The 24,157-nt window shown below is 52.0% G+C and overlaps 2 protein-coding genes across 2 annotated transcripts in view; one reads left to right on the top strand and one right to left on the bottom strand.

Annotated features, from left to right (window-relative positions):
• The first annotated feature begins 13,810 nt into the window (after positions 1 to 13,810).
• On the top strand, positions 13,811 to 16,958 carry LOC309587048 (G-protein coupled receptor 183-like). Its single transcript, XM_082304922.1, has 2 exons — positions 13,811 to 13,841; positions 14,584 to 16,958. Exon 2 carries the CDS (start codon positions 14,617 to 14,619, stop codon positions 15,673 to 15,675), a length of 1,059 nt encoding a protein of 352 aa, XP_082161048.1. The 5' UTR covers positions 13,811 to 13,841; positions 14,584 to 14,616; the 3' UTR covers positions 15,676 to 16,958.
• Positions 16,959 to 22,296: 5,338 nt separating this feature from the next.
• Positions 22,297 to 24,157, bottom strand: part of UBAC2 (UBA domain containing 2) — a gene marked incomplete at its 5' end in the record, with an annotated part of 101,446 nt that continues 99,585 nt past the window's right edge. Inside the window, one exon of the mRNA XM_082337955.1 lies at positions 22,297 to 23,944. Within this exon, the coding sequence (XP_082194081.1) occupies positions 23,837 to 23,944 (108 nt within the window). The 3' untranslated portion in view covers positions 22,297 to 23,836. The remainder of the gene's footprint in view (positions 23,945 to 24,157) is intronic.

Genomic DNA, 24,157 nt, shown 5'->3' with positions numbered 1-24,157 from the left:
CGTATCAAGAATAGCAAAGTGCCTTAAGAAGTCCTCTCTCTCAAAGCACAAACTTTTGATTTTCCCCTCCCTCCTTTATATTAATAAGAAGTTATTTTAACACCTTTCGGTTCAACAAACCTTTCCCAGAGCTTTTGCAAAGGCCGGACACAGGTGCTTGCTCGTTAACATCCCTGCGTGCAAACACGAGTGAAAACCCATGTTCGTCAGGGGTTGCCCGTACCCCCGCGCTGCCCGTACCCCCGCGCTGCCTGTACCCCCGCGCCGCCGGTGCCGCTACCGGTGCCGCCGGTGCCGCCACCGGTGCCTCGGGGCCGGTCCCTCGTTGAGACGGTGACCTCTAGTGGCACCGGGGAGCCGATTCTCCCCGCCGGCCCCCTCCATTTCCAGGCATGAACCCCAAAAAGCTGCTGAAGGCCGCTGCCCTTCGCCTCTGCGAGCGAAGGAAACGAGTGTTGAAGCACGATGAGCTCCGGCTCTCGACTTTTCGCATCCAGGCGCACAGGCACAGTTACCCGTAATTTGTGGTAGGCATTTTGTGCATATATTTTTCCCTATCATCTTGCCTATTAAAAAATCTAATTCTTTTAGTAAGTGGCAATTAATGCAGTACTTAATCACTGCTAGTGTGTAATCCCAAGCTGACATCTCTCCTGTGTATGGGAAGGTAAGCCTGCTTCCAAGGGATGGTGGGGAGCGGCAGATTTCCCCTCTAGGTATCCTAAAAATAGCATCTGAGGATTAAGATCTATTTTTGCTGTCTCTCCCTTTTCCTAATTTCTTGCTGTACATCAACATTTCTTTGGCGTCCCTGACTACGGAGCGGACGTGGGTTGGGGCCCAGTACCCCTGTTCCCCTCCGTGCCCCCTCCCTGCTCTGGATGGGCGCAGAAAGAGAAGGAAATCGTCTCCTTCTCCTGCACACCTACCCGCTTCCCTCCAGCACCCCGTTGGCCCTCTCACGCAAGACCAGACCCCCGGGCAAAACCAAGTCCCTTGGCCAACATGGGCTGATGTACTCAGCCTCATCAGTCCACCTGGGCACCCTGGGGCGTGGAGCCAGCCCCATGCGTCCCTGTCCCATCAACATCTTCCCCACAGGGCAAGGAGGCCCCCCGCCACCCAGGCCAGCTCCCCGTCCCCTCGGCAGCCCCCTTGGTCCCAGGGCCAATGGCTGCTGTGTGGAGAAGTTCCTGAGCTGACCTTCACCATGCTTGATCTGCACCGAGCGGGGCCGCGCCAACTTGTCTCAAACCCACAGGTGATGTGGGATGGCTTTTTTTCCCCCCTTACGAAAATTGCTTTTCTTCCCTTAAATGGTTTTTCCACTAACTCCCCATCCCTCCTTGCCTACGCAGGGCAAGCTCTGTTGTGGGCCTCGTACACGGCTTTGCAATCGGTGTGCAGCAGCAGATCATCCGGAGGTGAGAGCAACCACTTCCTCCCTCCACCACCTCTGTGAATCTGCACCAGGACCTGCTGACAGCTCTGCCCCACCCTCCTCAGCTCAAGCTTAGAGAAATGCCCGCCATCAGAAACTCAAAAGTCGCTCAACGCTTCTTCCCGGCCACACGATGTACACACAGGAGCGACAGCAAGGTGACTTGCCCTCTATAAACACTGGATCATCTTATAATGGGACCAGCATCACCGTGGCTTTGGTGGGTCCATGGTCCCTTCCCGCTCCTCCTGAAAGCCCCAGAGGTGTTAACATGTCACCCCCACTCAGGGCTGAGCGCTGAGGCCCCGCAGACACCCTGTGTGCTCAGGAGTGCAAAGAAAGTTCAATGCGGCTGGTGAGGAGTGGGTTTGCACCTTGGCATGCTCCCTTCCTCCGGTGCGGCCATCCCACCCCACTGCAGCATTGCTCCGTGTCACCCTGCTCCTCGCCGGTGGGCAGCACGTCGCATCTGGCAGCACAGAGGCACGGCATCTGGCAGCACAGAGGCAAGTTAACAAATGGTTCCTTGGAGGAAACGATCTTTAAGCAAGCTTTTAGATTGGTCTAAGGGTGTGCTTTGCTGCCTCTTGAGCTGGGTGGCTCAGGGGATGTCCATTTAACCTCCCCCCTCCGGACCCGGTTGCTGCTTGCCCTGCGGAGAGCATGGTCTCTCCGCTCAGGGATATTTCTTCCCACAAAAGCCCACACCCTGTGCGTGAATTTGAATCTAATTAGCATTTGCTCAGTAGACCTTGCCGAAGGGCCCCAATGCGGTGCATTTCTTTTACCTCAGACTGGTTTCTGATGAAAAGCTTGGTCATCCAAGTGGTAAGCACCTTTTCCCTGTCGAGCTTGGTACATTTTAGAAGACCTTCTCCTTTCACAAGAACTGCATGTGACGGTGCACAAGCCCTTGGACCCAGGCAGCTGTGGGGAGTCCACAGATATGCTCTACCTCAGAGAGTAGGATGAAGATGTTCACATCTCAAGAAAAAAAGGTGCTTCTGAGTATGAAACCACCTTCAGCGCCATCCTCACCCCAGTCTGCACCCAATGACAAACATTAATCACATCATCAACACACAGAGGGCCAGAAAAAGTGTTTATATTTTTTAACTGACAGATCAGCTGTGCAAAACAAATATTGGGAACAACTGCCTGTGCAATAAGAAAAATGCAAGCATTGAAATTAAGAAAGATTTTGGTGCAGGAGCCTGACCCAGCAGCATGAAGCCAGCAGGCAAATGCCCACCCTTGTCAGCAGGTCTGACACAGAGGGTTTGCTGGGTCGCCCGTTCATATGGAGCCTGTAAGCAAAACACGGCTCTGACCAGCGACACGTGGCGAGGCGGTGGGAGCTGGGTGGTGGGAAGCAGCGGGAGGCTCCTGCTCCGAGCCCCGGGCTCCTTTGGGAGGGTGCTGGGACCGGCCGCCCATGGGTGTCCCGCTGGCAGTGGTGGCCGGGATGGCGTGGCGGTGGCCAGACCTTGTGTTCCCTGTTATCAGAAAGAGCTGAAGGCAGAAACTGCTTTTTCACAGCGAGAGGCATTCGGTCTGCCAGCCATAGCCAGGCTATTAATTTGTGAACCAAGTGTGGGTGGGGAGACTGTGCGTATCCTTATCTACACCTTCGGAGGAGTATCGAAGTCTTAACTATTGAAACTACCCTGTCTTCATTTCTAGTAAATACTAGTTTTACTCTTCTTAGGAGCTAGAATTTAAATCAGATTAGGACGATGACTCTATTGTCCCAGACTACTTGATTGCATTTTTTTTAGAAAAAATGCTAATAAGTCCATAGCAAACAGGTCATCTCATGTGAAATTGTGTGTCTAGTCATCAATAGTTAAGGCCAACTGAATTCATCAGATGACTACGATGCTGGAGAGGTGGGAAATTACTAGCCTCCCTCAAATTTCCCTCAGCTCTTGAAAAAAAATACCCTTTGTTTCTTGTCCTTTCAAAAATATTCTTCATTATTCCCATTTTCTATCAGCCAAGCTTCGACTCATTCTGACACCGACCATTTGCAACCAGAGCGGCCACATCCCCTCCTAAGCAGGGACACGCGCGTGGGTATAGGCAGCCGGTGATGAAGGACACGTTTAGCAAGGGAGCTAAATTCCTGCTCGCTTGAGGGCCGCCAGCGGACTATGATGTGATACCCACGCGCGCTATCGGTGGTGGTACTGAAGAACCAGCAGCATGCTGTAATAGCCGTGTAAGGATGGAGACCTGTTCCTGCATTTGAAAATTATTTCGAAGCAATCGGGATTTTAGACAACTTTGAGGTCAGACTCTGATCAGGGGCTGTGAAGAACAAAACGCTTCTCTCTGACTGCACGTTTCGAGATTACACATTTTAACAGCTCCGAACTGCATGGGTTGCTGCAGACAATTAACGCTGGCGGAGAGCCAAACCAAAAAAAAAAAAATCAGAAACTCGCTTCGACAACACGCTAAGCCACATGGTATTTTGTCACAAGCAAAATACTCACTGCACAACAAATTCATTATTTTAACAGCCTCTAAAAGTTTCCAACGTGGCTCACAGGCAACGTCCTGCTTTAAGATTTCTGACTCCGTGATGCTAAACCATACAGCTGTGATTTGTAAAGGAAGTAAACTAGACCACCTCATTCCCTGTCTCTGATCCCTATCTCTGAGATGCAAATCATTCCTCCGCATCTCATGGCAGAGGTAAAATCTGTGCCGACGCTGGGGTGGCGAGCAGCGGGTACCTGTGGCGGCAGACGGGAGGGAATTATCCCTGCCTCCGCCGGTCACCGCCTTGCAAGTGTTGGCAGCCTTGGCGCTTCCCGCTTGTGCAAAGCCTTCCCGGTAAGAAGGGGCTTGGAGCAAGCCCTGGCCAGCCCTCTCACTTGGGGTGTTAAAAGCTGATTTTCTTCCCCCCCCTGCTGAAGCTGGGCAGGGGCATCTGCTGGCCTGGTGAAGATGTGGCTCGTGGCTTTTTTGGGTGGCTCGATGTGATGCTGAGCAGGCTCTATGTTTATGTGTATGGAGGGGTTTTGTTGTTTCTTGGAAGGATCTTCCCTTATGGTAACATGCAATTCCGCTTTTTCCAAAAAAAGCTTCATTTTGAGGTCCATTTTCTGGATCTACCATGTACGTGGAAAACTTCCCCAAAGATGCAAAAGCTTGTACCATTTTTTTTCCTAGTTTTTATGGAGTGCTCAGAAGTCTCTCCACTCACAATTACGCTGTCAGACCAAACCCTTCACGATCACAAATCATTCAAAGCATTAAGCATCAAACGCAGCTACATTAGAGCCCTGAGACTCAAGTGTTTTCAATAAGCACTAGCAGCTAAAATGTTGCAGTCTCCATGAGCATGTTAAAAGTGAGTGAAACCCCAGGAAGCAAAATTTCCCCTATGAAGAAATAATTTGGTAACTATATTCCCAGGCGTGGAAGGGAGGAGAGCAACCGCAACTTGGACTCAGGAGACAAGAGTGGAGAAGCAAAGGCATGTAATAAACACATTAAAACAATATTTAGCCAACAAACCCTGAAGACTATGCACATTTAAGGTGGTTTCGTTTAAGATGTATCTGTCTGGTCTTACTTGTAACCCCTAAAAGGTAAAATTTGCTGACTGTAAGATGTATCTGTCTGGTCTTACTTGTAACCCCTAAAAGGTAAAATTTGCTGACTGCAAAACAAATCCTTCAATATAATCCAGACATTTAAAGAATCACCAAAATGCAATCTGATTAAATGTTTGGGGTAAGGCAATCTGGTTTAAGCAGCACATTTTCTTATGTAGACGCACAGAGCTGCCACACGGCAAAGAGAGAAGGAGCAGAAGTTGCGGAGGGTTCGGCGAAGCACGTCGCCCACCGCAAGTGGACTTCAGGGGAGAAGCTCTGCCAGCGAAGGGAGCTGCAGAGAAAGGCAGGGCCGGGCCCTACGCAGGACCTGCGCAGGGGTTTGGTGCCATTTTGTTGGGGAAGGACGCCCAGACCCTCACCAGAATTGCACTGTGCGACTGGAGGATGCAAGAACATCTCCCTTCCCTGTCCCCAGGGACTTCCAGCCTTTTCGAGGGCATTATTATCTAACAGCCAACTTTTTGCGCAGCCTTGAACAAAATCTTACGCGCGCGAACAGGGTCCTTCAGGGGGAAACCACAAAGCAAAATGGAGGATTCACCCTGAGATCTTTCTCCCTACTTATCGTTCAGCCCCAGAAGCTGGGAAGCTCTGGGGAAGCTGGGTCTCTTTTCCCAGATTCCCAGCTCCTTGTGAAATCCTCTGGTACGTGGAGATATGTGTAGATGCACGTGCACGTACACACGCATTTGTGTCTTGGGCTTTCAATTCTGTTTATAAATAGCAAAGTCCCTTCCATTTGCCACACGTAAGGATGTCCTAGGTCCATACCGTGGGATGCCCTGCCGCATCGCCGGGAGAGCCCCCCGGGTGCCGTGAGCAGGGCCTGAGCCTGGGCTGGAGCAGGCATGGTTTGGGAGCAGTGCGGGAGGCTGGGCTGGCAGTGCTCGCTGTGGTTACGCGTCCCCAACGCTTTCTATTGTGCGATGTCTTTTGGGTCTTTACAGCTTTGGCCAAGTGGGTATGGTTTGGGGTTGGGGCTCGTTTTGCCGAAAGACTGCCTCGGGGTGCACGCTGCTGGAAAATTTAACCTAAAAATGGCTTAATAATTTCTGAACGTAAAATTCAAGAGAGACATTCCTTTTCATATGTGAAAAAATAATGCTGTGGTTTCGCAGAGATGTGCTAGCTTCCCAAGGGAGCCAACCATTACAGAGGGATGTGCTTACAAGGATGTGGCCATCGGCTTTTTGCTCGCTGCATGAAATTCCCACATCCTCTGGCCAAGTTGCAGGTCCCCCCAAAATATCAGCTCAGTAGAAATGTTAGTGTTTGCCCCCAGTTCCCCGAGGGTCTCATCCATATGCTGCTGCACAGCACTTGCAAGTGGGACTGGTGGGGTCCCTGGGAGGACCTGGCACTGGCAGGACCCAAGGAGATGCTGGCAGCTCCAGGAGGGAAGCCTGTAATTAGTCGACCACATATCCCAGCAGGACCTGATGTGCACCCACGCCTCTGCTTTCCCTTGCTGTCTAGGGAGCAGCTGTGAAACAACCTTCCCGTGGTGCTCCTTGTCTGCCCAGAGAGATGGCGAGTGTCACAGCAGGGCACAGAGGTCTGCGCTGTGACCGTGCTGGTGTCTGGCACAGGCGAGCATCATGGCTCTCTGAGGTGCCACATCTTCCTTCTCTTCCCTTCTCTCCTAAGCAGCATAAAAAGAGGAGGGAAGTAACAAGAGCAATGCCAAAAAAAGCCACGTTAAAGCAGCATTCCTAGTCTTATAAATTAGGAGATGCCAACATTAAAACTGCACGAAGTCATCCCAGGTCCCGTGCACACGCCTACCACGTGAAGGGGTGTGCGACAGCCTTTTGCTGGGTGATCACCGACTGCTTTCTCCCCAAGACCGTGCTGTGCTCGGCGCCGCGTGGGCAACGCTCTGCGGGTGAATCATTGTCATGGTGCGAACGGATTGCTCTCTTTGCTCTGCCCACACCAGATCCAGGCGGTGATAGCCACAAAAGCTAGAGCTCGCTCTGACCACCGCTGGTAAGGGAGGCTTTTATTAAGGAAGGTTTTCATGAAGGGAGGTTTTTATTCCACAATGAGCTGGACCCACCTTCTCCCTTCTCCACGGGACTCTGCAGGATCTGGGGCTGGGGAGGTGGAAATGCGAGGTGCTGAGTGCTTGGGGCTGGCACTACAGTCGCTTACAGCCACGCTTTGAGCAAGCAACAATGGAGTGCTCTGAAAAAAAATCAGATGTCAAGGTCTCCAGCTATTCACTGTTCGCCGTGACTTCTTTGAGGTTTCCTTTCCCACAATAAAGCAGAGAGCACCCCACTTACTTGCATGCGAGTGCTGGGTAGATAAATCAGCAGAGGATGCTGAGGCGCCGAGGTGGGTTGAAAACTGGATGAATGGCTGGGCCCAGAGGGTGGTGATCAGCAGCTCAAAGCCTAGCTGGAGACCAGTAACCAGCGGTGCAGCTCAGGGGTCAACACTGGGTCCACTCCTGTTCAACATCTTCATTAATGACCTGGATGATGGGGCAGAGCGCACCCTCAGCAAGTTTGCTGATGACAACAAACTGGGAGGAGTGGCTGATACGCCAGAGGGTCGTGCTGCCATCCAGAGGGACCTAAACAGGCTGGAGAAATGGGATGACAGGAACCTCATGCGGTTCGACGAGGGGAAGAGCAAAATCCTGCACCTGGGGAGGAACAACCCCAGGCACCAGAACGTGCTGGGGGCCACCCAGCTGGAAAGCCGCTTGCCAGGAAAGGACCTGGGGGTTCTGGTGGACATGAAGTTGAACACGAGCCAGCAACGTGCCCTTGCGGCAAAGTGGGCTAATGGTGTCCTGGGCTGCATTAGGCAAAGTATTGCCAGCAGGTCAAGGGAGGAGGTCCTTCTCTTCTACTCAGCACTGGTGAGGCTGCACCTGGAGTACTGCGTCCAGCTCTGGGCTCCCCAGTACAAGAGAGACATGGACATACGGGGAAGAGTCCAGTGAAAGGCCACAAAGATGATGAAGGGACTGGAGTAACTCTCCTATGAGGAGAGGCTGAGGGAGCTGGGACTGTTCAGCCTGGAGCAGAGAAGCTCTTCTCGGTGGTGCCCAGTGACAGGGCCAGAGGCCGTGGGCACAAACTGAAACAGAGGAGGTGCCATCTGAACATCGGGAAACACTTTTTTATTGTGAGGCTGACCGAGCACTGGCACAGGTTGCCCCGAGGTTGTGGAGTCTCCATCCTTGGAGATACTCAAAAGCTGCCTGGACTGGTGTCGGGCAACCAGGGTGGCCCTGCTTGAGCAGGGGGGTTGGACCAGGTGACCTCCAGAGGCCCCTTCCAGCCTCAATCGTTCTGTGATTCTGTGAGACATTGCTGCACTGTGCTGAGTGCCCCACAGAAATGCTCATGAGGGTGCTAATTTTTTCACTTCTCATAGGATTTATCTGGAACGTGTTAAACATGGCCCAAACCTTGTCGTAACATGGCCTAAACACTGAATGGGGAGAATAAATGGCGATTTAAAAAAACCCAAAGACTAACGTCTCACAAGATAAGAAGGTGGCCTGTCAAAAGAAATTGTTTTATAGGATCATGGAGATCCGGACTGAAATAAGATACATTTTTGGCACTTTATCATGAACACTCATTTCTGCATCCCGAGCACTCTCTTCTGTACCGGTTGCTATTGTTCATGCTGTAGCTGCATGTTATAAACATGTGTGCACATACAGCATATGTGGCCTTGGCATAAGAAAAAACAGATAAAAATAGGACCTCAGTTCTCCAAACTTGCCTTATGATTGTTTTTTTTTTTTTTAACAAGTGTTTAAACATTGTTTTTAACCACAGAAATCAGATACCAAGAAAACTTTCATCTCATTCCTGCAAAATCAAAATGGAGCCTCTAAGTCACAGCACAGCGTGGGAACAAGTGCCTTTCATGCTCGCTGGAGGAAGTTATTTCATAATGTGAATTTCATTGGTATTTCTCCTGCCAAGGTGCCCAGACCTACATGACTAAGAGTTGCCCCTGTTTGCGCAGCTACCCCCTCCCTGCAGCCAGGCTCCGTGAAACCATAGGCACATGGAAACGGTGGCGGTTACGTGGCCCACGCGCGAGGCTTTGTGCCCACGTTTTGGGACTGAAGGCGAGGGGACATGGAAGGAAGCAGCTCCCGGAGCGTCCATGTTGTGTCCCGCTGGAGCGAGCTGTGCCGCTCCTTCGACTGTGTTGTGACTTGGTGCTGCGGCATCATTTCCAGAGCTGGTGCTGCACATGCAGAATAAATCAGGTCATGTCATGCAGAAGCAGATTTCAACTGCTTTGTTATTCAGTGTTCCCCATTTAGATTTAGGGCCAGATTAGGTTTCAAGTGTACCAAACCCCCAGTAATTATTTTCTTGAGATTTTTGTCACAAGTTGGTAGGAATCTCAGTACAGATTTTGCTTTCTCTACACTTCCCATCATCTTGAGGTAAAGCCTCTCAAATATTGCCCTCCCCACATAGCTGCTGTTATTGAATGGACAGGAGGATGCTCAAATCAGATGTTCTCCTAATTTCTGCTCTACCACCAGATGACTAGCGGTGGCCTGAGACCCAGGGGCTGAGCTGCGGAAAATCCCTGCCCCTTGCACTGAAACCAAAAGCACCTGGATTTGAAATTTTTGTGTCTAAACTCAAAGCTTCCTGAAAATGTTTTGCACTAGAAGAGAGAAAAGGTAACTGAAGTCGACGGGGAAAGGAAAGAGGGAGAGGTGATGATACAATGGAAAGAGGAGGCGCAAACTTCCTGCCGTCTCTCCGTGAAGGGGCTGTTACCTCATTTGTTATGCTGCTCTGCCTTCAGAAAGTCCAGCTCCAAATCATCTCTCAACTCTGGGAAACCCCACCAAGTGTAAACAACAGCCTCAGCACCCCTGAGCGTGGCTTTGCACCCGAAGGTGAAGCTCTGGAGCAAGCCCGGTGCCAGCTCTCCCAGCACCTGCCAGGGTGAACGCCTGCCTAGCGCGGCTCTGAGGGCTCTGTGCAAGCTTTCCTCACTGGTCACACCCACCGCCATGGCCGGGCTCATGGCTGATGGCCTGAAGGACCTGACCCTGGAGGAGCTGCGGGCTGGCTTTTCTGCTGAGCCGGGATGAAACGTCCGTGCAAAGGCCTCCAGGAGGGAGATGGGGCTGCAGGGAGCCTTCACGGGACGGCAGAGCGCAATGTCCTCTCTGAGGATGATGCGAGAGAGCTGCGGTGACTCAGAGGCACGTGTCTACCCCAAAATACTCTACTGCTGGCTCTGGGAAGGGCGGCACAGACCTCCAGGCAAGCAGCGCGGGGCAGCCGCCTGGCGGGGACGCGGCTGGGGTTGTGTTGTGGCCAATGGCCATGATGCACGTCGCAGGAAAGAGACCCTCCATGCTGAGTGTTTGCACAGGACTCCCCCCAGAGGTGTCCCCCGCACCCTGGCCGGGTCTCTGGCAGCAGGGCCACCCTGGGACAGCAGCTCCCGCTCACCCTGGGATGGGCACCCGGGCTGCAGGACCCTTCGCTTGCTCCCTGCCGGGCCCAAGGAAAAGTGGCTTTGTGCAAACACAGACACAGCAGAAGAAAACCTGGACCCAGCTTTGAAGTTGAACTTCACACCCCAAATCCTACACCATGTTTCAGCCAACCGCTGGGTTCAGTAAAGGGCAATCTCTCTTAAATGAGGGGGCTGCAAACTGGGGTGGACAGGGCTTCCCGACGCTGCCTGAGGGGGGCCCCTTTTCAGCTAACCCAGCGTTGCAGAGGCAGGGAGAGGGGTCCCACCAGCTGGGAAGGGGGTGCCCCCATCTGAAAGGGGCCGTTGCCTGTGGTGCAGCATCACTGGGCTTGGTGGGGCCGCCGGAGCCGTGCAAACGGGTGGAGCTGGGTTGCACTCCTGTAGCACAGCACCTGCTGCACGCAGGGCAGGAGCATGTTTTGCACAAAAGAAGAACCCACTTCCTTTCTTCTGCATTGCAAAAAGAAAAATAAAATCAGGCAGAGAGGGTTGTTTTCCCTCCTCCTTATTCCCAAGTCCCTGGACGCGGTTGTCACTTGGACCTTTGGGCTCCTCTGCCTGTTTTCAAGGCTGGTGGTGCCACTTGGGGCATCTCTCTCCTGTGGCTCCGCAGGACCCACTCTGCGCCTGTCCTCTGGGAAGGACCTCACCCTCTGCTCAGGGGCTGAGCCCCCCCAGACCCTCCTTTACCCAGGCCCCCCTTTGGCAGAGCGATGCCTTCCCGCTCCCATGGGCTCCCACGAGAAGCACCCTGTCCCCAGGGTTTCTGTTGGCGGCGGGGCCGGCGCTGCTGGGCTATCCGCACGTACGTCCCCTTCTGGGATCTGCAGCTCCGCTTTTAGCGCTTGTGTGAGTGCAGAGCCTGAGGGACGGGAGGGATTGTACGGGGGGTGTTTGACTGCATGGAGAAAGTCCCGGGTGCGAATTTGCATGGCAAAACGCCCCGGCAGTCATCGCCAAGCGCTGGCACTGGTGACCAGCCCGATGCGGTGCGGGCACCTGGCTGGAAGGCGATGGCATTTTGCCCGGCTTCATCCCAGATTTATTTCCTCAATGGTGTTAATCTGTGGAGATAAAACTCTCAAGCGAGAGAGCGTAACGAGGGCAGACGAGAGCCTTTCGTGGGCAAGGCGTCAGCTTTTCCACCGTCAGTGCCACAGTGACCCCTCCCTTCAGGGTGACCAGTATTTACCTCAGCCGCTGATGTGTTTCATGCAGTGCATTAGGAAGGCGAAAGGATAGCCCTGATTCCTCTCGCTGGCATGGGCTCAGGATTTCTGTAGGGATAACACTTCTCTAATGTCACAGCCATTGGGTATTTTCATCATCATGATGAAACAGCTCAAGAACATTTGAGCCCCACGCAAGTTTGATTAGCTTAACTCTTGACAGATGTGCACGTAGAAAATCCCCATCTTACTAAGGAATATTTTTTACAATTTACTCAGCAGTTATTCTCTCATTAGCAGACCTTTCCCTTCATGTGATATAAACCCCCAAGTGACAAAAGTATCTCCATTAACAGATGGTTGTTAGCAAGTTTTCACTATTACTCTTGCTAGGTACCTTCAACTTGTAGTAATTCATGGCAATATCATTTACTGTGTAATTTCTATACAAATGACTCACCGTACATGAGTACATAGATTAGTACTGAGTTTAATGCCACTGTGTTGTAAAACATTATAAATATTATGCAATTAAAGAATTGGTTGAGCTTTAGCAGCTCGGAGAGAAACTTAAGTTTAGCTTAACTGTAATCTTAACCTTGACATTTCTTGGCTTCAGTATTTTTCAGTAGTACCCTGAATGTCCCATGATGGGAATTTCCTAGTTTATTAGGAGTTTTTGGGAGGGGAAGAAAAAGAAAACAAACATCATCATCACCACCAACAATAAAAAAAACCCCTAAAACCACTAAAAAGAGCATAAAATCCTCTTGGGATTTGAAAGCCCCAGTGGTCTCCAGTAAGTAGCCGCCGTGGGGAAGGCCGTCCTGCTGGCCACGGGGCAGGCTGCGCTTCTGCAAACATTTTGGGAAGTGCTGGGGAGGAAAGTACTCCCTCCCCGCTGCAAGACATGCTGGTTGCCCGCAGCCCTTGCCCCATCTCTGGCAGCACTGTGCCGTGGTCAGGGCTGCTGTGCTCGCGGTGGCTCCCCGGCCATGCCCTGGCCGTGCCGGCCACCCGCGCGTGGGGCCGTGGGGTAAATCAGAGCCCTCCACTGCCCGGCACCCTGCAGGGACAGAGCCTGCCCCGAGAGCTCCGGCTGCGATGCGGGGCTTTGCCCTACATTCACCACACAATGTATCATCCTAATGAGGAAAATATTTTCTGCTAAGGGCAAATCGTCTCATGCCACTCAGGTTAGCCTCTGCCTCAAGGAGCCGTGCTTGGAGGTCTCTCTGTGTGCCTATGAAAGGCAAATCTGAGCTTCACCGCAGCCCGGGGAGCCATGCACAGCGTGGCTTGCACTGGCCGCGGGCACAATAAGCGCCGCAGGAGATTTGTCCCGACTTTATCGGACAAGGTGCCACGGTCCGATCACGGTGCCGTGGCCGTACAGATGAGCCCGGGGTGAACGCTCTGGACCACACGTGAACCAGAGCTGAGGCTGTTTTCATTGTTCAGTTGCATTTTGCATCCTTGTAGAAATTTTCAGAGTAAAACCCAAAGTCGGCTCAGATGTCGGGAGTGATTGCTGCGCAGGTACAGTCATTTATCTTCTCCAGCGCAGCCACTACTGAGAATAACCCCCGCTGCAGCAAAATGCCTCTCACACACCGAAAAAAAAAAAAAACACCGCCCAGAAAGAACACACATTTTTACTAACCCTAAGAGAAAAAAAGAAAGAAAGAAAGAAAGAAAAAAAAACAACAAAAAACCCCCCCCAGACCTCACGGTGCTTTTATAACGTGAGCGAATCCCGAGAGGCGCTCACACGGCCGGGGAGCCCGAGAGCCGGGCGCGGGCAGGGAGGCTCCGCGCCCGCCGCCCCCCCAGCACCGGCGGGAGGAGGAGGAGGCGGAGGAGGAGGAGGAGGAGGGAAGAGGAGGAGGCACCGCCGCTCCCAGGTTGGAGCCCCCGATTTCTTTTTCGTGCGTGTTAGCGCGCCTGTGAGCATCTCAGCCCCGCGGGGGTCCCCGCCGTCGGGGGCGGGCGGCAGCGCGGTGCCCGGGGCGCCCCGTCCCGTCCCGTCCCGTCCCGTCCCGTCCCGTCCCGTCCCGCGGAGCGGAGCCCGGCGGCGGGAGGCGGCCCCGAGGGCGGCAGCGTGCGGTGAGCGGCGGGGCGGGCGGCGGGGGCCCGGCGGGACCCGCGGGCGGGACGGGGCGCGCAGCCCGGGGGCTTGGGGGGGCTGCGGGGGGGGTCCCCGCTGCCCCCGGCCCGGCGGAGGGCGCGGAGCCGCGGCGCAAAGCAGGGCGAGCGGCGGGAGGGCGTGCGGGGCGCCGGGGTTCGGTGCTGGGGTGTTCGCTCCCCGCTTCGGAGGGGCAAGGGGCGCGGGATTTTGGGGGAAGAGTGGGGTTTTTTTCCTCTCTTTGAATTTCTTCGGTTCTGTTTCCGCTCTGGTGCCAGCGCGAGGGCTGCAAAGGTGCTCCTTGTCACCTCTGCCCGCCGGCCCCCAGCCCCACGGCTTTCTGGGCATTTTCTCAGTGAAGCTCCCCATTCCCCCCGCGGTGATGAATAAATGACATCGCTGCCACCAGATGAGCTTGGGACCTTGTTTGTGCGACAGGTGATTCCCCCTCCCAGCCCCCCTGTCCTTTCTGGTATTGATTGGGCTTGCAAAAAACAAAAATAAGAGGAGCTGGTGACAAGAAGACGATGAGTCACAGCCTTTGTTGAGATGCTCTCACCGAAATCACAAGAGATGCGTTTTTCCAAATGACTCGAGCTGTGTGCTGCCAGGGGGGTGGCAGGGAGCAGGGGACAGGCCTTCGCTTCGTGGCAAGGGCCGGCCCTACGGGTGCCGCTCCCGTTATTGATAAGCTGCAAGTTTCGTGTCTGTTCTTATTCCAAGGGAGAGGGCAAGAGCTCGCGAGGCACCGCGGAAATGGCTGTTGCGGAGGCCGTGTTCCCACCCGCCAACCTCACCTCCAGCAACCAGAGCAGCTGCAACGTGCACAACCACCACTTCTCCGCCAAAGTCACCTTCTCCCTCTTCTACACCGCCCTGCTGGTGTTCGGCGCCTGTGGGAACATCCTGGCCCTCTGCATCACCTTCCAGCGCAGGAAGAAGAAACTCAACTCCACCGACCTCTACCTGGTGAACCTGGCCCTCTCCGATGCCCTCTTCACCCTGGCATTGCCGGGCAGGATCGCCTACTACATCCTGGAGTTCAACTGGCCCTTTGGGGACTGGTTCTGCCGGGCCACAGCCTTCATTTTCTACATGAACACCTACGTGGGCATCTACTTCATGACCTGTGTAAGCGTGGACCGCTACATCGCCGTGGTGCGCACCAGGCACCCTGGCAGGATCCGGAAGATGAGCCGTGCCAGGGGCGTCTGCGTCCTCACCTGGTCCTTGGCGTTCCTGCAGACGGCGCCGCTGCTTCTGCGGCCCATGACGCGGAAGATGGGGGACAAGCTGACGTGCATGGAGTACTTCAACTTCGAGGAGATTCCCAAGCTGCCCTACCTGCTCCTGGTGGCCTGCGTGCTCGGCTTCTTCCTGCCCGTGGGCGTCATCTTGGTGTGTTACGTGAGGATCAACCTCAAGCTCTGCCAGACGGCCAAGGAGAACCCGTTGACAGTGAAGAACGGGCACCACCGCCGGGCCTTCACCGTCATCCTGGTGGTGCTGCTGGCCGTCCTGCTCTGCTTCAGCCCCTACCACCTCAACATCATCCAGTTTATGGTCAGGAAGATCCTCTATCAGCCGTCCTGCCGTGAGCAGCAAGCCTTCAAGATGTCCCTGCAAGTCACTGTGGCATTCATGAACCTCAACTGCTGCATCGACCCCATCATCTACTTCTTTGCCTTCCGGGGCTACAAGCGGAGGCTGCTCCGCATCTTCAGGAACAGTGGCTCGATGGCCACCTCCTCCACTGCCAAGACCCCCTCCGAGAGCAACAGCAACAGCCAGCCGCCCGGCTCCGTCTCTGTCTAGCGGTGCAGCCCCCTTCCTTTCGCTCTGGCCTGCAGCTTTTGGACCATCCCTGACGGCAGGAGCCAGAGCTGGGCTGCAGAGCAGGACCAGCACCTCCGACAGGCTTCATCGCTCCCCTGCCTGGAGCCGGGGGCTCTCGCAAAGCCAACCCGCCCAGGACACAGTCCTACCTGGCTCCGCACGCCTGGCTCCGCGCTCAGCACCACTGGACCCGCCATCCTGCGGCACGGAGAGGCCCGTTTTCATCCCAGCCCCAGAGGAGGCAGCTTGTGCAACCACTCTGGCTGGCAAACACAGCTGGGGGTTTCCCAGCATGGCACCATGCCACCCTCCCACGCCTGTCCCGCATCCCTTAGTGGGGCCAGTGGCTGCTGGTAGCCACCGTGGCTGTCCCTGCCTCTGTCCTCATTCCTTGCACTGCCCCCGGCGCGCTGGGGCAGCATCCCCGTGGGGCTCGGGGTAGCCAGCGTGGAGTGCACAGACTCAGGGTATTTCAGGAGCAGGCTGGGATGTTACTTCCATGCAGAAAGTCGCCTACAGCTCCTTCCCTGCACCGACAAACAGCAGCTCTGCTCTCCCCCCGCCCCGCGTCCCGCTCTTGCACCCGGGTGCCGCATGGGGTGAGCAGTAAGCATGGGGTGTGTGGGAGCTGCTGCTTCTTCAAGGGAAGAGGGGCGAGGATGTGAATTTGCAGAGCTCCTGGGAGTGCCGCTGCCTGTGCCTGCTGCTCAGGCGGCTGCTCCTTCCCCAGGGTGCCCTTCCTCACAGCTGACGGCACCGCGGTGGCCCCGGGCCCCGCCGCCAGAAGGGGATGCCGGGGCTGGCATGGCTCACAGCTCGGCTGTAAGGCTGCAAACCCACCCTGAGGGCACTCACGGAGAAAACCTTCCCACCCAGCCTTAACTTGAAGGGAGCAGAGGAAAGGGGAGAAGGGGACAAGGACTGAGGGTGGCCTTACGTGACCTTGATTGACCTTTGCTTGAACCCGGCACCCCGACAAGTCCGAGAGCTTTGCAAAGGGCAGGTTACACGTGATGATCGCCAGAGCGAGAGGAGGAGCCCCAAGACATCGGGTTCCTGTTGACGTTTGAGCCCGTGCGATGAGGAGAAAGTCGGTAGGAGCAATGATGTCCTCGGCTCTTTTCTGAAGTCACTGGACTACGATAAAAAACCACACGTGGGATTTCTCAGTTCCTGGGATGGCTGGTCTTATGTTTGAGGTTGGAAGGGACAGAGACACGCACAGAGACACGAAGAGTAGAAAAAAACATCTTTATTTTGCTGAAAAGTGAAACTGAAGAAGTTTCGTGAACGGACACTTGATTATTACAAATCATTCTTTAAGGTAATAACCTTTCTTTATGTCTAGAAAGTTAATAATAGCATCAGGTGGAGCCCTTTATTATTTAAATGCACATGAACGAGCATTTGGATGATGATGGTTTTACTTATGGCACGGGTAACTAGCATCCTGAAGGCTGAGAGGGATGCTTAAAATAATTCAGGTGGGAAAGGACCTCCAGCAGGTCCTTTAAGAAAGTTATCTGTGCCCTCCTCAAAGCAGGTGTAACCTCAGTGCTGGCCGGACGAGAGCCTGTGTCCTAAAAGGCATGTTACAACGGACAAGGGAGAGCTGGTATGCAGTAATATAAGGATATCGATGGTCTGAACACCCTAAAGGATCCTGGCAAGGCTGGTAGTTGCCGTACAGTTCCGTCCTGTTAATTTATCAAAGAAGTATTGGCTGGAAGGGACCTCTGTCTCGTCGAAGAGCCTACTCAGAGGAGTACCACGGCTGGCGTGGCGCCAGGCCGGCCATGGCTTTGTCTAGCCGAGGCCTGGAAACTCCCTGTGATGGTTCCCATGCTGCAGCACCCTCCGGATGAAAACATTTCCCCTGCTGTGCAGTCTGAACCTCCCCATCCCCAGCTGGTGGCCATCGCCCCTAGCATCCCCTGCTCGTGCGAAGAAGAGCTTGGCTCTGTCATCTTTGTAACTCGAATTCCTGTATGACTGTGGCGGGGGCCGCCAGGAGAACGGCGGTACGTAGCCATCGGTCTCAGCGAGCCTCCGCGTGAGCGCGGGAGCACAGGTCTGCAGCGGTGGCCAGCCCCTCTTCTCGAGACCAAGGCACAGAGACGTTTTGCCAGGCTGAAGCCTATGGTAGAGGCAAAGGCAAATCTGCGACGAAGGCTTCTCAGGAAAAGGCGGAGTATACACGTAGCCTTATCTGTTCTTTATTGGGCTCTATTTTTCTCCAAAGTATTTTACTAATAAAGGTATTCCCACCTTTCATCCCCTTGCCACCGGTACGAGCCTTTGGAGAAGGAAATAGGCGAAGAGCTGTGCGTAGTGCTGCAAAATGGCAGCAGGCAGGAGGGCTCCAGCCCCCCGCCTCTGCACTGACGCCGGCCTGGGGCCCTTTGCTTTTGGAAGTACCCGCCTGGGGCCGGCTGGCTGGAGCCCAGGTGACAGCCAAGGGACAGAGAGGGAAGGGACGTGGGCAGAACGGGTCAGAAGGAGCCTGGGCAAAGCAGAACTGCCTAAGGAATGCCCGATCGCCCGGACCAGCTCGCCCACCTGGGGGTGTTCCCCTGCTGCTTGAAAACGGAGCATTTCACTAAAACTGAAGCGAAACCGGGCAGAGCGCCTTGCCTAGAGGCACAGCGATGCTTTGCCTGCTTCTTCGTTCATCCGCCTGCCCCTCGCACGGCTCCCGCCTCCTCCCCGCTTCGCCCCGCGGGCCGGGCCGCCCAGCAGCACCGCCGCCCCCGGGGCTGCGGCCCGGCGCCGGGGGCGGCGGCGGCAGCGAGGGGCAACGCCGCCTCCCGCCGAAAGAGGGAGCCGAAGCCTTTCGCCGGGGTTAACAATGCCGCCCACAGACCTAAAACACAAACAAAAATTAAATTAAAAAATAGGTGCAGCCGGTGCTTCCCCCTCTCCCCCGGCGCCTGCCGCCGCGTAGGAAGGCGGCGCGCTGGGCGAGGAGGGTGGCTGCCAGGCGGCTGGCGGGCGCGGGCCGGCACGCGGGCATCCCCCAAGGCCTGCCGCGCGCCGTTATTAATTACCGCGCCGTTATTAATTGCCGCGCCGCGCGCCGGTGCTTCGTGCTGGACCCCGGGCTGCAGCCTGGTGCCACGCCGCCTTCTAAGAAGGGAAAATCGCGTTTTTATCTAAGGGCGGCGAGTACGCTTTTTGCGGTCACACACTACTACCGTGCCCGTGTACAGTCGTACACATCGTATACGTTTGTGGTGCAAACTGGGATTTCCTTAGCAAACTCACGCTGTGACCCTTGCAGCTCAAAACCCCTCTAACACAGCGTACGTCAGGTTTCTCCTGAACTTCTGCGAAAGGGCGATTAGCTCATGCAACCGAATGCGGGGCAGAAAGCAGACAGGGTCTCTGCAGACCGGCCTGCCCGTCTGACAAGCCCCGTCTTGGTGGCAAACAAGCACACGGAGCTCCAACAGCACTGCCTTTTTCCCTTAACAGCGGTTCCAAACTTTAACGCTTTCCACTAAAAGCATACATTTCCAGGAGAGCGCTGGGGGACAACAGCTCCTGGTTACAGTTACACGTTACCTGTTAGTAAACTACCCGGGCTGTACAACGCGCCTCTTCAGCCTGTCCTTGAAATCGCCCTGAATTGAAGCTATTGCATCTTGCGACCTCCATCTTTGTAAGCCAGTAAAATATTGACATGTAAAAATGCACATTATCTACTTAAAATAAAAGCTGCTCACTGCCAAGCCTCGGTGTGATTGCTTGGGCCAGGCGATGCGGGCAGCTGCTGGCTTCTCGGAGCTGCACGCACGCCTCTCCCCCCTGCAAGCAAAGCAAAGGCTCGGAAGCGGCGAGGGACAAGCCCAAGCTCTCGATCCACCTCCTTCAGGCAGCACGCTTGTTTCCCCTGGAAGGTCGTGTGCTCTCGTGGCACGGGGATTTATAAATAACCCCGTGCGGGACGAGCGGTGGGACCCGCGTCCCCTCTGGAGCAGGTCTCTCCGCAGTCGGGAGGGGGTGCCAGGAGAAGGGTCGGGTTGGCAGGACTAACCATGCTTTGGAGACCAGAAACATCTGCTTTCTCACAGACTGTGGTGGCTCCAGGGTTTGCTTCACTGCCGAGTTGCTGGGATCGTACCGTTTTCTCTCTTGCTTACGTGTACCATCTCATGCAAAACCAACCAAACAAAATGGAAGGATACCCCTATTGGACACCCCTGAAAAAAGAGTGGATTTTCAGTGCAAGATCAACCGCAATATTGTGCGTTTGCATTTTCCACCCAGAATCTCTGTGAATTATTTCAAAACTGAACTAAGCGCAACGTGACGTCCCGCCCCCCTTCTCTCAGCAGGTCTTTTCAGTCTATCTTCTGCTTTGCTCCTTTTCTCTACACTCTCTGTTTCTTCTCAGTTCCACCTCCCTCAAGTCCTCTCCTTTGCTAATCGGAAATGACATTTATGGTCCCTACTTATCTCCAGTCAAAAGGCCAAATCCTGCTTTCCGTTCAGCCACGATCCTGGGATTTTTCACCCCCTGTTGAAGTACATTATAGTTCCTGCTTTCTCCAATGCTACCGCTCAGGTTTGGAAACAGTCCCCAGCAAACACGTGTGAGCTCAGCTAACTTCTTGTTTCCTCTTAAAACTCTCCTTTGGAAAAAACCAAATACATAAATCAATACATAAATATTCTCACTCATTCTCTGTATATATATATGCATACACACATATATATGCATATACACATATATGCGTGTGTGTGTGTGTGTGTGTATATATATATACACATACACAAACACAAACGGGAGAGCCAAAAACGTTGCCCTTTGCCCAGTACCTTGCAACGTGTTTTGCTCGCTTGTCCTTTTGTTTCAGACAAAAATAACGAGACCTTTTCTCCATCGCGTGTTCACAAAGGCACCGCCAAGCGCTAGACAGCACAGGCCGGAGCATGGACCCGCCGTGACGGCCCATTCGATCGCAGAGGCAGCAGGCAGCCTTTGACGCTTGTTTTGGGAGAGGAAAATGGCTTTGGTAGGTACGGAGCCTAATCATTCTGCATCTTAGCAAAAAGTTAAGGCTTGAGAACCCAGCGGCTTATCAAGACAGATTTCCACAAATACAAACGTCACTGTGGGTGTATTTCGAAGTATCACATAACCGTCTAGGAAAGTCCCCAATAAATGACTCCGATGTTGTCTCAAAAGACAACATTCCCAGTCTAGTAGAGAAATTTTAACAGCAGCAACTACTTTTATTTCAAAATAACAAATCTTGGCTTTACTAGAACCAGCGTGAATTTCCCAGGGACTTAAAATCCTCTCTGTAGAAACGTATTCTGCATTCTCATGCCGCCTAAAAAAATACTGTTGGGTCACAAAGAAAATAGAAACTGTGCGATAAGATATTCAAACCCGTATCCGTATCGGACAAACACTGTGTAGGCTTTGAAGAACATGCTCCTCACATTCCCAGAAATGGTCCATGAAAGTTTCACCATCAAATGGAAACTGAGTTGTTTTCCAGCTCTAACTTGTGAATCTTTCCTCTATGGTTCTTGTATGAAAGAGGAACTGTGTTCAACGGCATCTGAGACCCCTCCTTTTACCACTTCTTTTTTTTTTTTTTTTCTTTTTTTTTTTTTTTTTCTTTTTAATTGGAAATTACAACCCTGGAAGCATTTTGAGCACAAACTGTTCTCACAGATGTCAAGGGGAATTTTCAGCTGACATCACCAAGACCTGAATTTTACCCCTTATGTTTGACCATGTTCTGCGAAATGCCCAGCGAAACGGGGTTTTCCAAACAACAGGGACATCTGGATACCCCTTGTATCGATAATAGTAAGAAAGGATTTAGACTTGGAGAATATCCACTTACATGTCCCGGGTGCCACTTGACATGTTTTAAAGTTCCAAGGAATAAATGCTCTCTGTGCTTCTCCCTAGAGCAGGGCAATGTCGGAGAGGGCACAGGTCATATTTAATTTACCCTGGGCTAGGTGGACCTTTATTTCCTACAGACAAAATCTGACTTCTGAAGTAATTCACTAGTCTTTATTGCTACTTTTGATAAAATATTTGTGAAGGAAGAATCTGTATGTTCCAAAAATTAAAACCTGTACTTGTTTCAAAACATTTAACTAGTTCACATATACAAATTATTGTAGGGCTTTTTTTCTTACATTTGCCCTTTCCTTTGCAGGACAGCAGGTTTCCAGAGTTCTCTGGGTACAGAAACATCCCTAGCCTACACAGAGAGCCACTCAAGCTTCACATGAACAAAACCTTTCAATTAGAAAGCAGACCCTGCCTAAATAATGTGAGCATAGCAGGAAGCCAAACCCTGAAGGAGGTTGATCAAAGCCCAGGAAAACACACAGTCATTCCAAAAAAACCCTTATTTCACCCACTGGAAAATACTAAAAAATACATACAGGACATTGACTTTATTAAAAATTATGTCATGTGCCGAAAGCTGCACAAATTTGATGTCATTTCTGGATAAGGACTTGTATGCCCGAAGGACTTTTTTCAGTTTTATCAGTCAATTAAAAAAAAAAAAAAAAAAAGAAAAGAAAAGAAAAAAAAAAAAAGAGAAAGGTATCTCCCTAAATCTTGTCCTGTAATTTCCCAGTATATTTTCCAGGCCAGCTGAAACTGCGCAGGTCTGTACTTCGGCACACACATGTTCATTTGGATGTTCAAAACATCCTTCTCTCTCCCATATTCTTTCACCTCCTCCCTTTTGCACCTGCTATTGCCTTTGTTATGCTTCTGATGACCCATACCTTACTCAAAATGTATGTATGTATTAAATAAGCCTGTATGTATATAAATAGACACATACATACACACAATGTACAAACAAAAGTACATACAGAAACATACATTAAATGCTTGAGATACATGAGTAAATTGGTTTCAAGCAGTCACAGTTTGGAATCTTGTATTACTTCAGCTTGGTTTTACAGACATGTTCACCTCTCTCCACCCCACCTCCTGAAACTCCTAAGGTGCTAATACTGAGCACTTCTGAGAGTCAAGCCAAGTAAGTTTATTTATCAATCTAAACTTCAAACCCAATACTGTACTACCTTGGCATTAGCGTCCTGTTACCTCCTGTGTTAGCCTGAATCACCCTTAAGGTTAATATTCCAGTCTGTGATCAACAGTAAGTTGCTTCAGACAGTGAGGATTCAGCAAATGCGGGGACATCCACATCTTTGACAGTAGAAAACTAGAACTATATATAGAAAAGTTAGCTTTTTATCATTTTCTTTTAAGACAGTATGTAGCCAGCTCAAAAAATGAAACCAGCACATAGGACACTGAGCACAGATCCATTGTTACAGAAGTCTGTCTGAATTAGACATGGAAGTCATTCAGATCATTTCAGTTCTCATCTTATTGTGTCATGTGATTCACCTGTATCACCAATATCTTAATGACCTGTATCTGACTAGCAATATCACTCAGTTTGTAAAAATTTAAATTTACAGTGGTCACTTACCATAGCTTGTAATATGCACATGAATTTTCTCGCATCCTATCTGTGTATTATGTGCTGAATGACAACTTTTATTTAAAAAGGAATTCAAGAAATAAAATATTACAGGCATTAATAAAACTTTCTGAAGAATGACATAATAGTCCCATAACCCTTTACTGAGTTGAAAATGAAATGATCTTCAAACCTCTTATTACTGTAATCAAAAATCAAGTACATGTAAGGTAGAGAAATTAGACTGGTAGATGAAGAAAATGCGATTTTTCTTGACAGGTAAATCTACTTGTTGTGGTGGTTGGAGCTTCTTTTCCTAGTCATTAAGCCTGATAACATGTCTAACAAGGATTTACAAGAAAAAACCCCACCTACTTTATTTTAAAAATAAATTTAGGTGATATCCAGTAATAAGTAGAAACTAAAGTTACTTTGAAAAGGATAACCAGACTAGAAACCAAGTGATCTGAAGGCTTGGGAACAGTTCACGTCATTCATTAACATCACTTTGAATCACCAGTCACGCGGAGCCAGTTTCTCTTTTCTGATGTTCTTGCGGGGACGACCTTTGTGAGTCTGTCCAGCAGGTGGCTTTGATCCTCTTTCAGACGTCTACAAACCCATCACGTAAAGTTCCTTCACACAGAAAACCATCAGTGCTGCAGTAGAAAATTAGTGGCTACATTTAAGTCATTATTTGAAGCCCTCAGAGCTTCTAGAGCATCTCCCCTGGAAAATCCCATTTCCATAAGTCGTGCAACCTGGAAAAGAAATAACGTAACACTGCTTTAAAACCAGAGGTTTATTCACACTGTGTGTGTGCATTGGTCATGTTAACAGTGTCAGATATCACTTTCCCACTGATCAGGCTGTTCAAAAGCTTACCTTTCCAGAGACTAAGCAAGCATGGCTATGCACCATCACAAAGACCTATCTGCGACAGCATGCTTGAAAACATTGCCACGGACAGAGAT

This window comes from Platalea leucorodia (assembly GCF_965183815.1).
Source record: "Platalea leucorodia genome assembly, chromosome: 2".
Classification (NCBI taxonomy): Eukaryota; Metazoa; Chordata; class Aves; order Pelecaniformes; family Threskiornithidae; genus Platalea; species Platalea leucorodia.
Note: the sequence above shows the minus strand (reverse complement) of the source record. Positions and strands in the feature narration are given on the sequence as shown.